This window comes from Vidua chalybeata, chromosome 1, assembly GCF_026979565.1.
Source record: "Vidua chalybeata isolate OUT-0048 chromosome 1, bVidCha1 merged haplotype, whole genome shotgun sequence".
In the NCBI taxonomy this organism is placed as follows: domain Eukaryota; kingdom Metazoa; phylum Chordata; class Aves; order Passeriformes; family Viduidae; genus Vidua; species Vidua chalybeata.
The window spans coordinates 62,011,157-62,026,492 of record NC_071530.1 but is presented as its reverse complement, the minus strand read 5'-3'; the positions used below and the strand labels follow the sequence as shown (position 1 = coordinate 62,026,492).

At 35.9% G+C, this 15,336-nt stretch overlaps 1 protein-coding gene across 5 annotated transcripts in view; it reads left to right on the top strand.

Annotated features, from left to right (window-relative positions):
* CDKAL1 (CDK5 regulatory subunit associated protein 1 like 1) overlaps positions 1 to 15,336 on the top strand; it is a 379,245-nt gene that overhangs the window by 137,295 nt on the left and 226,614 nt on the right. For 4 of the 5 annotated variants that reach the window (XM_053936121.1, XM_053936129.1, XM_053936138.1 and 1 more), the window contains one exon: positions 4,212 to 4,332. The exons of the other annotated variant lie outside the window; for it this stretch is intronic. In XM_053936121.1, coding sequence (XP_053792096.1) covers positions 4,212 to 4,332 — 121 coding nt within the window. The remainder of the gene's footprint in view (positions 1 to 4,211; positions 4,333 to 15,336) is intronic. 5 annotated transcript variants of the gene reach the window in all.

The window sequence follows — 15,336 nt, the reverse complement described above, 5'->3', positions numbered from 1 at the left end:
TAGTATCTGATATGACGCTGATAGCCTGGTAAAGTTTACTGAAATTTACTAAGCCAGGCTACTTCCCCCTGACTTATACTTGTAATAAACTAGGAAGGTACTAGTCCCATTTGAATCTGTTTGCTCTAAAATCATTAGCATGCTTCTGTGGTTCTAGGTCACATGGATATGATGTTAACCTGAGGTTCACAGGACATTTAATGCTATAATCTTATGACAAAGAAATTCCATTACCTGTTCCCTTCATATATTTGTATTTCAAGATTGGGCCTTCTCCATCAATCCTGAAGCACATGCATTTATGATTAGAGGTATATGTACGTGCCATTAAAACTGTGCTACTTCTTTGTGTCCTTTTTAACAAGTGAAAATAAATACCTTGAAAATATTTTCATTTTGCATACTGAATGATCAAATTAGACACATTTAAATGCCCTCTTTTAGACTCTTAAATAAGATTTAATATCCTGATTAATTTATTCCAACCTCATCCTTCTTGCAGATAGTGCCAAATAATGTGAATTTTATCTACTGACTTCTATATAAAGATGAGTTTAATATTAAACAGTTCTGAAAACTAGAGAGCTCTGCTTCATTTTAAATTGTTCATAGCTTGATTTCATTTGCATTTGCTGTGAGTGATTCTGCTCTGCAAGTGTCCTTGCTAGACTTGGTTAATACTTCTGTTATGTTTAATCTGTATTAATTATCTACTAATTAGTGAAAAACTGCTCTGACACATGTCCTAAACCACTAATTAACTTTTTCAGGTTTTGTTTTGTTTTTTCTTGATGGATTTTTATCTACTGCTAGACTGTGTGGAAGTAGGAAAGTTATTTTTATAGGAGAAGCAGTTAATAGGTCTGGATCATTTAGGATTTCCTATCTAACCTGACTAGATCTGTTTGTCTTTAAGCCGAATTTCAAAGCTTGTATTGTAGAGTGAGCCCTCAAAAAAGGAGTGGTGTGTTTGCTTGATATCTGAGATGGAGCACTATCATTATGGTTAATAGACTTGTGATTAACTGAGTTTTCAAAAATGTTGTACAAAACTTTAAAAAAAAGGAAATAAACATGAAAAGAAAGACTCCTTTTAAGTTCGGGACACCTGTTATGCTTAGATAAGTTATGAAACCTGTAAAGTCAGAGAGAAGGTAACTTAATCAGATAAAATGCTTTAGAAGTAAAGCTTAATTGCAGTGTTTTGTCCTATTCTAAGCTTTGAAAGGAGGTCATGAATGAGATTTAAAATTACTACTTTTTTTGGTTAAACTTGATGTTGATTTGGGCTTAATAGTGCTGGTTGGACACCAGCACTAAATAAAAAAGTTATTTAGCCTTTTCCTAGTTGGAAAATAGGCAAAATATTTATTTGTAAGTTTTCTTGAAATAAGTATGAGGAAAAAAAGATTTACAGCATGTGAAAAAGTATGATTCAGTGTTTATCAAGTTATGTTTTATTAATAGTAACACTTCTGTAAACAGATGCTTCAGTGATTACTTAAAATGGAACAAATAGTCCTTGTATGGAGTAGAGGAAAAAGGATTTAAGGTCACAAATACTGTATTTGAGGGGGTTTTCTTTGTAAAAAAAATAATTAAGTGTGCCTGCCACACAAGTCACAGTAGTTGGATGTGCGTGTGCTGCTTGCCTTCTGGAAGTATTAAACTCTCTGCTAAAACTCATCTCCCACTTGGAGGCATTTTTTTAGCCTCTGGTGTCTGGACTGAAAAGTACAGGCATGTTGTTATTCTTGAGTATCCTACAGGTCTTATGAGCCTCATATTAATTCAAACTTCAGTGTCATTTAGGAGGAATATGGGAAGTGTATTTTATGTGAGAATAAGCTGCTGTTTTTTATTGTCAGGCCATAGATTTCCTGAGCTCAGGGTCGGGGTTGGGATGGGTGTTAACATCGGGTGGATCATGTGGGAGATGGTCACAGAGCTGAGGTTTCTTTCCTGAATAAAGGAAGTCTCTGATTATAGAAGCAGCTCAGTCTTATTCTTCCTATAAGTTATATCCTATCTGTGGAATGGCCTCATCTTGTGGGGTGTTTTTGCGGGTGATTGCCTGTTTGAGGACTGCTCTCAGTATGAGAAAGGGAGAGCATGAACTAAATTCCTGTTAGGGAGCAGTTACTCGCATGGCTTCTCCTTGTGAGGGTCTGTGTTCTGAGGAGATGAGGCCTCCCTGATTATGCACACTGAGATATTACCTGGGGAGGGGAGCAGGTTGGTTTTGTGGTTTGTTGTTTTGATCTTGTTTTTTAAACTTAAGAATGGTGGTTTGACCCTAATTCTAAGTGTGTGAATTTTAAATTTTGGGTAACTTGTTGTTAAACCTAATTGTTTTAAGACTACAGTGAATCGTTCCACTGTATTTTCAGCCATAAATCCAAATACACCTTTAATATGGCAGTGTAGCTGAATATTTAAAAATGAATAAATTGGTTTATTCCAAATAAACCACAGTATTAAGAAATAAAAAAAGAATGTTTTCTGTTTCCAGTTTAACCCACTCACTTTTGTTATACAAGTAAATAAAATGGTGCCATTCTTGAAACTCCTCAATGAAGCATTAGATTAGAAAATAATGGCTGGTATGTGAGACAAGGATATTACTGTTATTCTCAGGAAAAGGTAGAAGTGAGTTATTTAGCAAATGCTGGTAGCACAAGCACCATGTTACTAAATTCACCACAGGATATAATGAAATTTTGTCAACTGCAACTGCAAAAGTAATGTCTTTTGTTTCCTGTCAACATTATGGTGTCTTCTATCAGTATTAACCATTAGGTCTCCTATTGGTATTAAATTTGATGCTATCAGGTCAGTCCTGCTCTCTTGTTCATTAGATCACATTTTCGATTTAGAATTTTTATGTATCTTTAAAAAACTTGAGGAAGATGTTATTCTAGAAGTAGTTGGGTTTTTTCCAGGCTGTTGTTGCCATATCAAGGAAATAAATTAAGAGCATGAATGCCACATTATTCAAAAATTAATTTATAACTCCTCAGAACAGGCAGTGAAGAAAGGCTTTGACTGATGAAGGAATTAATTTTGTAAATAGCTGTTGGTAACATAAATTAGGAGCTTTGATGTAACACAGATTTTAATTAATTTGAAGTGGTCATAGGCTTTGCTGTGCTGGATTTAGCTCAACTTGTACTTTATAGTTTCATGCATTCCTCTCACCCGCACCCCCCCTCCGCCCCCCCCAATTTCAGGGTTAGCTTTTTCTTTCTTGAAATATTGGATGGACTGAAGCTGTAGAGTTTACTATCGGAGTTTTCCAAGTTCAACAGACACATGCTTTCTTTTATGCCAGTTTGAGTTGTTGTTTTCCAACTCTGTTCAGGTATCTACCATTAGCTTTCACTTGCTGTCTCTCATCTCCCTGTTCTAGGCTTTGTGGAGTAAATGATACCAGTCTTACACTTAGAACTTGGGAACACTTTAGACTACCTTATGCAATAATACACACAATTGTTTTGATTCTTCATTGTTCTTGCCTCAAAATGTCAGCAAACCCTGTCATTTATGCTCTTTAAATATAGGACTTGTCATGGCATGACTGATGTTGTAGGCAGTTGGTGAAATTATTTGTATTTTAGTCCCTGAATATTAATGGTTTCAGGAAAGTAGTTGTGAGGCAGTTTTCTGACCAGTTGTCCTGGTGTGGGAGGAATATATGTAAATCTTGGTAGTCAGCTTAACCACAGACACGTGAGGATATGCTTCCCAGCACTTTTAGACTTACACAGTCAGGTTACCTTGAAATGTGTTGGTTCTCCATATAATAAGCTAAAAAAGTATTTAGTTGTTTATTACCTCCAAATTTAGGTTTGAATTAAATTTTTTGGGAAGCATCATTTGATCCTGCCATGCAACTAATTTAAATATTATTGCTATGTTGCTATTTGCTAGAGAATCTGAAGATGAGGCTGCTTAGATAATTTTAATCATATAAACAGAAAGTGTAAGTGTGAAAAGATAATTGGATGAAATAATTTGCTCATTTTAAGATGATTTATTTTACCTGTCAGTGTCTCTTTATAAATGCTCCAGATGATGGAAATATATTATTACATCTCATTCTCATTTTCAATTTTTGAAATATAAACACTACTTCTGAAGAAGAGCAAATCAAAACAACTATGATGAGACTTCTTCTTTGTAATGACTGCATTTATTTGTTTAATTTGAAGGTCATTCTGTGAGACTGCTGGGTCAGAAAAAGGATAATGGAAAACGTTTGGGTGGAGCACGGCTGGATTTGCCAAAGATTAGGAAGAATCCACTGATAGAAATAATTTCCATCAATACAGGGTAAGAATCTTCCAAACTTACAAAACATTCAGTAAAGCAGAAGAATTCCTTTTATCTCTTTCTGCAGGTCTAGTGTACTACTCATAAGCTACACAGAAGGAGGCAGGATGACCACTTTTAAATAGTTTAGGATGTTAAATTACATTAATTTTGGAAAATAAATCCCTGCTTATTTGGTTATGAAAAGAGCATTTATAAGGTTTTTTCCCCCTCTGTGATTTTTTGATTTCTAAGATGGTAGTTCCAGAATATTTTTAGCAACTCATTAAGATCTGTCTGATATGATTATCAGCCCAGATGTATTAATGGCTAAATTAGATATAGTTACTTCTGTCTTGCTCCTCTAACCTATTTGTAAAGAGTCATCATGTATATATTTCATTCTTATATTCATTTGAACAAGCTACTCTCTCCTGTCAATCAACTCTGGATGCCCATTTCCCCATAAAACTACAAGCATTTTTTTGTCCTGTACTCGTACTTTGAGGAATTCTATTTTTATCTTCCTTCCCTTGCTGCTTTCCTTTTATCAGTGCCAGTTGGTATCCTTCCATTTTGTCAATTTATTAAAAAAAAAAAAGAAACAAAGCAGCAACAACAAAAATCACACAAGTCCTCTTCTGATTTTCCCATCTTCTCCAACTTATGTAGTAATTTCCCTGGTGGTTGAATTTAAAATGCATTGCTCTAGGTAGGTGTGAATTTACTACCTAGAATGAAAAAAAAAAGTGGTGTATCTCAGGTCTGAGTTTAGATTAGCACATTAATAAACATTTCATAGAGGAGTTTTGATAATATCTTCTTTCTTACTTCCTTGTCTTTTAGTAATGTGGCCTTCAGAATTGCTGTGAAACCTAGTGTGCTGTTTAGGTCAGAATACCAGTTCAAGTCTTAGTGTGGTTACTTTTTCTTCCTCTGTCTCCTGGTAAATATATGTCATATTGCTGAATTATAATACCTCTTTAAACTGCATTTTTGTTCATGGATTGGTTTTGAAGTCTGGATATAAGCTCTTCAGTGTAGTTACTTCAAGTGTTCTAAATTCTTTACCTTATTTTCTTTCCAGTGAACATCTTGATTTTGCCCATCAAAATCTTCCTCATGATTAAAACCATTTTTTACATTTACTGTGTCTGACTTTCAGATGGTAAAAATTTTCCTTTTCCATTAATATTTATCACAGTGTAATGTTATCTTTCTGGTTATAAATGTTGTCAAGATTGTAAGCTAATTGAGCTATGGTCTTGTTCATGTCTTTTGATGTATAATAATGAATTTAAGATAGGAAAATTAGAAATACTATTATTTCAAATATCAGATTATTAGTAGTTTAATTACAGAGGTTAATACAAGGGTACTGTAGGGTATTTACACTTAGTATTAGGTGACTGATGAGGATAGCAACCATTTGAAACTTTTTAAAAAATCTATTTTAAACAGACTTTTTTTTTTTACTGTTTGGAAAAACAATTACTTCTCAAATTGATAAAACTGCTGACTGTTAACATCTCATAAGAAGTTACTCTTAGAAACCCTTTCCTTTAGAACCTGAGAGTTTACAAACAAAAATTACATTGTATAGTAGTTCTTGCTGTTCTCAGGTCAATTAAATACCTACTTTCTACCATAAGACAATATAAAAAAATACTGGAAACCACGAAAAACATATCTGTTTCATGGAGAATAAAGTCAAATATGACTTGATAAGGCCAAAGCATTCTTAAAGCCTCAAACAAACAAGTTAGTTGTATAAGGCACCTAAATTAACTACTATCTCAATCTACTATCTCAATCAAATCATAGCAGTTCCACACTCAGGACCTAGAGTGTCCCAGTCTACCCTGTCCTCCGAAGTTCGGTCTAATGGCACAGTAGAATGTGTGCTTTCCTCTCATGAAATACAGATGCTTGGGTTTTCATGTCTTTCTCTTCTCCTTCCCCCTTCTCCAGCTGTGTATTGCAGGTGACTTTTCTGTGTGTTGGTGTGGGTTTGAAAAACAAAGCATAGCTTTAAAAGGCAGCAGTGCACAGCAGTTTTTGAAAATATAAAAATGTAATGAATGAAGAACAAGACACAGACTGTATTAGTCACTGTGATTTGACTGTGCTAATTTTATCAGCTGTGCCTTAGTAGTCTGGTTATGTCAATTTTTATTACCAACACCACATTGGACCACTGAGTTTTCTCTGTGGAGGAAACTTTGAAGATTATTTTTGGTACAGTGATCTTTATTAAGAGGTGAATTTAGATCAGACTAGGTGGTTTTAAAATAGTAAAAAATACTTTGTTAAAAATAGTGGTTTCCTCTTTTGAAATATTTTTGTCTGATACTGTTAAACGATAGCACTTGGGAGCAGTATGAGCAGGGCTTTTCCATGAGGGAGGCTGAGAAGGGGCGTGAGGGTGCCAGCAGCACAGGCAGTGCCCACTCCAGCAGGACATCTGGGCCCACACCTGAGCAGTGTGGCAAAGCTGGGGTCTGGAAGTAGGAGCCATGAGCAGCCCCAGACATGGAAAATTCCATAATCATAGAATATGCTGTGTTGGAAGGGACCCATAAGGATCATAGAGTTCAACTCTTCGCCCTGCACAGGACAGCCCTAAGAGTCACACCATGTGCCTGGGTGGTGAAATGATCACCCACAGCCTGGGTCTGAAGAGTACAAATAACGCAGGTCTGAGGAGATGAGTGCAGGACCGGAGGCAGGCATGGTACTTAAGCTCAAGCCAGGTCTGGGAACAGAAGCCTGAGCTTCACTGGGGCTTCTGGTGCAGAATAGGCTGTGGAAGCAGCAGCTGAGGCTGGGCAGGTCAGCGAGGGCCTGGGGGTGCCCATGGGGCTGTGACAGGTGGTGCTGAATTACCATTTCCAGCCGGGGTTTTAATAAAACCTTGGCCTTCTCTGTAATTCTGTAGGAGAAGAAAAGGCTTATTGGAGCATGTATATTTCCTCCTCCTCAAAGCACTGGAGTCTTCGATGGCTCACATTAACCCCTTTCCTTCTTCTGTAGAATGAATTCCTTTATGTACATAGACATCTGCCAGCTGGAACTATTCTTCTGAGGGTTCAGAAGGGCCACTTAATTTTTGGGAGTCTCCAGAAATGCTGATTGTTAAGACATCTCTCATCTGTGTCTTTGTTTTTAGCTCAAGATGGTGTCAAATTTGGTAATTTTGACTTGAGATTTCTTCTATTGATTCCTTCTTCTCTCAGAAATGGACGAAAAAATTCCTGACCCAAAGATTTCTGTCCTTGTATAGTAGCTGTGAACTTTTTCTGTACTTGTCCAAGCACAAATGCATGCCTACATATGCACACGTTCCTCTGTGTTTGTATTGCCCAAACTGCTGCTGTACATGAGTGTCCACAGCTGTTTGTATAAATCATATCTGTCCTATCAAGGGACAGACATATTGTGTCTCCACTACACTGTGCAGTCTGTAACAATAATAATTAACATTAAACCAAAACAAAACCCCACTAGGTATGGAGTATCTGTGAAGATCAGGTGCTACTTCTGTCAGTCATGAGCCAGCTCAGAGGTTTTACACAGTGACATGTTTGTCCTTAAAAGGTGCTGCTCTGGCTTTAAGGGACCTGTGTCTTGTTCAGTGTTTAACACTTTTTTTATCTTTTTTTTTTTTTTTTTAAGTAATGGACAGTTTTTTCCTACTGTTAATTTTGATTGTCCTGAGGGTTGTTGTTTTCTCATAGAGAAATCCAACCTATTTGTTTAATTTACCATGACAGTTGGTGGTTTCTGTCAACACACTGTGACTCTAGAGAACAGCTCCCATCCCAGGAGTGACATGTTTCAGAGTTTCCAACTATGTTGCAGAGACTAATGGTCAGTTACCGGAATGGAGGCACAGGAGATTTACCAGACTTCTCTGACACGCAGAGATATGTTAGTGACTCTTCATTTTTCCCTATGCAGATACATAAGAAGTCCTTACCATCCCAGTATCCCATACAAGCTGTAGATTGGCCTCTGTAATTTCCTCGTAAGATATAAGTGACCTTCCTGTATGGTTTGCTTTCTCCGTTATGATTTAGAAAACACTTTGCAATAGTTTTCAAATCAGGGCTTTTTTTTTCTATAAAATAGGCAGTCAAAAACCAGGGATTGTCACAGTCCCCAGATAGCTGTCTTAATCTTAGAATATCCTGCAGTGATATTAGTAGATCTGAACCTAGAAACAGTGATTTGTTCCTGTAGTCCAAAAAAATTTTCTGCTTTGAATTAAGGCATTTTGTTAAATCTTGTCCAGTTTTATTTATGTCATTAGCATATATTGTACAGGTCATCATCTTACCTGGAACAAGCCAGGTAATAGTAGTAGAAAAGCATGTTAACTGCTGTTTGGAGAAAAGGCATAAATTTTTAAACTAATCTTCTAATGTGATTTTTCTGTTAGTTTGAAGTAAGAAAGAGAAATGTTCTCAAATTCATTTTGTATTACAGCTTCATTTAGGTCTAGGGAAAAATCTTTTTCTCCTTGTGGTCTCATCTTCATTAGTGCTAGTTTCATAACCCATGGAGCCACCTAAACAGCTCTCTTTAATGGGATCGAGACTTGTTTTTCCCTATGTTAATTAATTCTGTATCTGCTTTGTTGCTTGGACTATTGCTCATGTATCTTTGTTGTTGGTATGAATTGAACTCCCTTATTAACATTTACATACATTCAAATATGACTTTATTTGTACTTTTTCTGGATGCCCTGGGAAGCATGAGAAGAGTATAATATCACCTTAAAATGAGCCCACACTAGAATTTACTGATGGGTGGGTTTGCATATAGGTCTATTGAAGTGCTTTCTGTGTTCTTTTTGGAGTTTCTACTTTTCCTAATGGAGTAGGAAAGTTACTACACTGCTCATATGACTGGCTAGAGAAGAATTAAAATGCCCTGAACAGGGAATTCAAAACCAAAATGAACATAGCATAATCTCAAAAATGAGGAGAGTGTCAACAGAGATCAAAAAGAGAAGCACAGGGCTCTGTTTTCCTGCTCTGATGGAGGGAAAAATTTTGCTTCCTATTTGATGCCAGTATATGGATAGATGTGTAGAGTCCAGTCAGAACAGTATTTATTCCTTTGCCAGCATAAGATACTTCACTGAGAGATACTGAAGTCCTTGGGAACACTTCAGAATGCTTCTGCAGGTTTTTATTAGTGAAGTGGGCATCTAATTATACCTGAATATGGTCTAGCCAGTCTAAAGAGTGATTTAAAATTAATATTTAGCAAAGTAGTACAGAGATCTACTAGCATCTATTAGATCTTTTTCTAATTACAGTAACAAATTGTTGTTTATTAAACAAAAAGAGGCCTTAACTGTGACTGTTAAATCCCTGAGCTCTTGCAGTGACCTGTGTTGCCTATCCAGATTTTTGGCTAGTTGAACTGTCTGAGCTAGATTTCTACCTTTTTGTGGCATTTAGCAAACATCACCTACACCTTTGGGTCCACCTTTGAAAATGCTTTGTTCACATCACCTCTGATTTCTTTGTAACAGGGATGAATTTTCTGGAGTCACCATCTTGAAACTATATCAAAATATCTTTGATTTCTCAGATAAGGATGTTGTGGCTTAAGTGTGAGAGCATGTGTAACCTTTCTGTATATTGCCTTTCTGTGCTGAAATTTGTGGGATATTTCAGTAATAATCTCATAAGTTCAGCAGAACAGCCATTTCTTCGACTTTCTGTGTTTATTCTTGTAACTGAAATCTATTCCTTAGTACAAAGTTATCTCTAGATAAAAACATATAGAGAGATGGAAAATTAAAATCTTTCTGGTATGTGAAAAATTGGATCACCTACTGTTTGACAGTGATAACTTGCTTTTTTGGCAACTGCTTGCATATTTTTGTCTATCCAGCTATGACACAATGTTTTTAAATTGCCCTCTAAAATATTACTGTCCCCATTTTGAATGAACAGTGAGTCTGAATTACAAATCTGCTTATATTTTGCTAAAATCTTTTACTGAGTACTTACAAGGATGAATTCCACATTTTCAGTTTACCCAATTTAGTTTGTTTATTAATAACATACACTTTTTCTGTATTTTAATGCTTTACTTTTCAAGTACTCATGTAAGTGGTGCTGAAGTCAAAAGAAGACTTTGATTTTTAGAATACAAAATGAGAGCATATTTTGATCTGCATTCATTATTGTGCTTAGCGAGGCAAAATATTATTTCTTTGGATTACAATAATGCAGTTAGTATATAATTACATATTACATGCACATGTATTGTATTTACTTCTAGTGGAGTTCAAGGTAAATGCTTAGAATGAACTCCCCAGGAAATATGAAGCTATATATAATTACTTTGGCCCTACCTTACCTTATAATATTTAAATAGGTACTTTTCATAACTATTTAGCTCAAACATTGATGACACGCTAGAGCCTATCATGTCAGTTACCCTCAGAAGCAGGGAAGGTAGAAAATCTAGGAAGGTAGTGAATGTGTTTTTGAATGGAAAAACACATACAGGCTCTGCATCAGGCTTTTTTGTTTATATTTCAAGTAGTCTTTGCATGTTCATATATTTAGATTTTGGCTATACTATCTATCAAGCATGTATTTCAAATGTGCATGTAACAGATATTAATCTGTTCTGTTTTGGCACAATTCACAGAACAATTTACATAAAGAAAATTATGGGTGACATGTGTATCTAGGCATTTTAATTTTAGTAATAAAATCTGAAAACCTAGTAGTCCAAAACTTGCAGAAACCACATTATTGTAATTGAGGGAAAAGGAAAATCAGTTGTTTACAACAGAAAGTCCTGACAATCTACTTTTCTGCCTAAGGTCTTTTTCCACTGCAACTTACTGTAACTCACATCTAAGGTCATTATTTCTTAATTAGATATTTAAATGGCATATTGATGACATTCTCTGAAAGATTTATCTCTTTCTCAGTTATTAGTAATTTCTTGCAATTGCAATTAGTTATTTCTTACTACAATTACATCTGTAGAAGGTATATAAAATTATATGTAATAGTCTGTTTTAAAAAGTGCTACAAAATCCCTAGGTGCTTCATGGTTGCAATTTCACTAAAAACCTGGGAAAATTGTATTGTTTATAATAAAGAGGTGATCAATCAGTGTGGCTCGCATTCTGATTTTACCAGCTTGTTGATCTTTTAGTCGTTTCTGTTCTGTGTGTCTATCCTGCTTCTGTGTCCCCATTGCTGAGAATGTCCTTGCCCACTGTGCTTCCTCATGCAGAAAAGTGATGTGTTTTACAAGGTAGTTTCCTTCAGTAGCTTATGCAGACAGGTAATTTAAGAAAGCAGGAAGGAAAGTAAGTGGATTGGACCAGAAAAGGACCTCCTGAGTAGCTTGATTTCTGTTTTCTGCAGCTCATTTTGTTGCATGGATTTGCACCTCCTTCAGTGCCAGAACCTCCATCTGCTGGTGCAGTATGCAGGGGTTAATTGCTCATGGAAATCAACAGCTGAGGGCAGGAGGAGGAGGTAACCCTTTCTCTCTCTTGGTGGAGGTACTTGTGGTCCTCCTCATCCCACAGAAGTATCAGGCCTAGTCATCTTCATGGGACTGTCTGGAGTTTAGTATGATAAGTTCCCTTCTGCTATGGGAAGGTGGAAGCTGTTGATACCTTCAGCTCCTCCTCCCATTGCCTATGGTATTTTTGCCATCTGTGTTGAGCTGTATTATACAAAATTGCTTTGATTAATAGTGAATATGATGCAGATGTTTTGCAGATCCCTCTAGAGTAAATGTCTGCCACCATGCTAACCTTGAAAGGAAGATGATCTTGAATTCAAGATGATCCCTCACAAAAAAAGGAAGATGTTTATTAAATACCTATAATAAATATATAATAAGGATAGAAAATTTTCACTAAGTATTTGCTTGTAAGAAACAATTTTTTCTCTTATGCTTTTAGACTGTTGTTTCTCAGCTTTGTGCATACCTTCATGATTTCTGCCACCATTACTCTCTTTATAATGCTACTTCTTTCTCATTTTTGGAGTCTTCACTGCTTGAACTCACTTCTTTGAATTTCAGTTCTATCTCTGGGATTTCAAGTACAGAAGTTGTGAAACCCCTTAGCTATAGGATCTGAATTTCTCTGATGTCATGCTGTCTTTTTCAATGACAAAGTAATCATGAACTGGGCTAATGTATGGATGGATTAGAGCATGATCCTCTGCCAAGAGCAATTCTGAGAGAAAAAAAAAAAAAAAAAAAGAGTGTTCAAGGAGTCTTTAAAGGACTTTTCTCATTAGTACATCAAATACCTGTAGTCATGACATCATTTGTGGTATGACTGAAAATCTCATACTCATTTCTCAGGTTGTATTTTTCATTATTGTTGTTTAATGCTGTTAGAATGGCTCTAGGAGAAGCATGTGTTCAATGAACAGCATGCATGTTCTCCTTTCCAATAAATGCTTGGCCAGTCCCTCATTAAGTTTGCTGGCATATGACACCTAAGAATTATTCCTGTAAATAGGTGTTTCTTTGGCTTTCTTCTGCTATTCAGAATGACATACTCTGGCAATTTCATAGTAGATTTTAATACTGCCTGTATTATAATGTAATGGAACACATATATTTGATTTCCCTGTTGTTATGATGATGGATTTTGTGCCAGTTGCTTCAATGGTGCTATTTGATGATGTCAAAGTAAAATGACATCTAAATCTGCATTGTCCATTTGGCTTTTCTCATAAGTCATATGCAGTTTTCATGCAGTGAGGTTTTTCAGTGGCATCAGAAGGTACATGTTGGTAAAGTTCTTTGCCATAGGCAAAAAATCATTATGACATTGTTTGTACACACTGAGCACTACTGGCCTGGAAATCTTTCTGTTCAGTGTTTTGTTTCATGCTACTTTGTGAGCTCTCAGTTTGTGAAAAATGCTGTGGTTAAATACATGTAATACAACTATTTTTTCTGGGTCATGAAAACTTCCTCTTTCAAATCTACTGAATTACTTCTGCATCGAGTTAAAAGAAAATTGTTTGTTTTGATTGTTTCCATTTTTGCACATTTGCTTCCCCTGGGTTATTTCCTTCCAGCCCCACAGAACTGAACTTTTTCTGCATAGTGCCACCATGAGTTTAAAATTTGCATCAGACCTTCTCCTTATACATTTTTATATAATTCCTTTTGCTTTTGTACATCTCATCTTGAGAAAATTTGCTATTTCACAGTTCATTTACGAGACTTAGTAAGACTCAAAACTTGCCAGAAATCACTGTGCAATTCTCTAAACTCTAGTATACCACACAACTTGTAAGTCAGTGAGAAAAACAGCGGTAATCACATGCTCCAACTGCGTCATCTTGTTAAAACTTTGGGCAGCTCCAGGCATTTTTGTGCTCCTCTGTCACTAGGTGGCTTCCCACAGTTCTGTGCAGTTCTTTGACTCTCTTAACCCAAAAGGAAGATTACCAGAATTTAACACGATCCCCAGTTTTCAACTTAAACTATGTGGGGGAAAGGCTAAGAGTTGGGGGGGAACACCAAGCTTGATTTTGCTTTGTGTAACTATGATATGCAGTTTCCTGCACTTTCAGCTCAATCCTTTCAATGCCACATTCCTGATTATTTCGAAGGCTGATTCAGAAGATGAGACAGCTTTAACATCCTGGAACCTGATTACAGGTTAGCACAGAGTATTGTAAGGCGACTTCCTGCCTGCCTCTTTAGCAAATGCTTACTTGCAGAAGTGGTTTTGGATCGCACAACAAGCTGCATTTTGTAGTCTGTCTGGGAAGAGATTGTTCTGAAGTTGTTTGCAATTTCATATAGCCATAATTCTGACATCACTATGCTCTCTGAGGTTGGAGAGAAATTCCTCCCTGTTGAGCAGAGCATTCATCTGTGTCCCTTTTCTTAATGCCCATATTTGTATTTCCTAAGGGAAATCTGGACAAAATACTGAGAACCACTTTATTCATTTATCAGATTACAGTAAAGACTGGGAAGAAAGCTCCTATGTCAAACTTACAATTGATACTGTGTTTTCTTTAGTCACAATTTTTCATATTAAAAATCCCCCAAACTGGAAAAACAAGACATGCACTAGAGAATCCATTGTTTTTCAAAAATACTGTCTTGCTGAATGTTAGTATGAGAAATGCCTGAGCTTTTATGTACTCATAGTTCTCGGTGGTTTAGTGGTCTGTTTTTTAAAGTGTTGTACAGCCTAAGTGTTTAAAGCTAAGTGCTCATGCCTTTGCCTTTACTGCTCATCAGCACAATCATGTAACTTCTAGTTGCCTAATAATAAAACCAACTTATTTTGCTGTCATCACTATGACATCTTAAATGTCACAAAAAATGAAAGCATCTTGTCAAAGGGTCTGACTGAAGTGTCTCTTGTGTCCTTTCAGGTCAAGGTGGATTTTCTTTTTGGAGACCTGAGAGGGAAATGTGTTAAGGGAGGTGTCAGAATAAGAATCAGATTTGGGAAATGTCTTGAATTTGTTCTTAGAATTGACCTAGAGAGAATTTTAATGGAAAAGGAGTTTTCCATTAACAAGATTTTTGAGCTTCAAAAAAAACCAAAAACAAAACAAAAAAAAACCCACAACCGATTATTTTGCATTACCTATCAAGTACACAAAAGCATGTGTTTATGATAATCTCATTGACATGTATGAATTTGTAGGATTTGAAAATAGGGAGGAATAGGGCATTTAAACTGTGATCATATGTATGGAACATAAGAGCAAAATCACTGAGAAAAGGTACTTTAAAAAAAATATCCAAGCAAATAATAAATGAAAAGTCAAATATCGAGATTGTACTTGGAAGATAACAGGTGGCATAAAATCCAATGTAACATGTTCTAAGATTATTAATATTGTTTCAAATGTTTTGTGTTGGATAGTATCTTTATATGACTTATTTATATGGAAAATAAAAAAAATAGCACTCTTTAATTCTGATATTTATGCTAAAGTTCAAATAAGCTGTGAATTTTGAACTTATTGGATT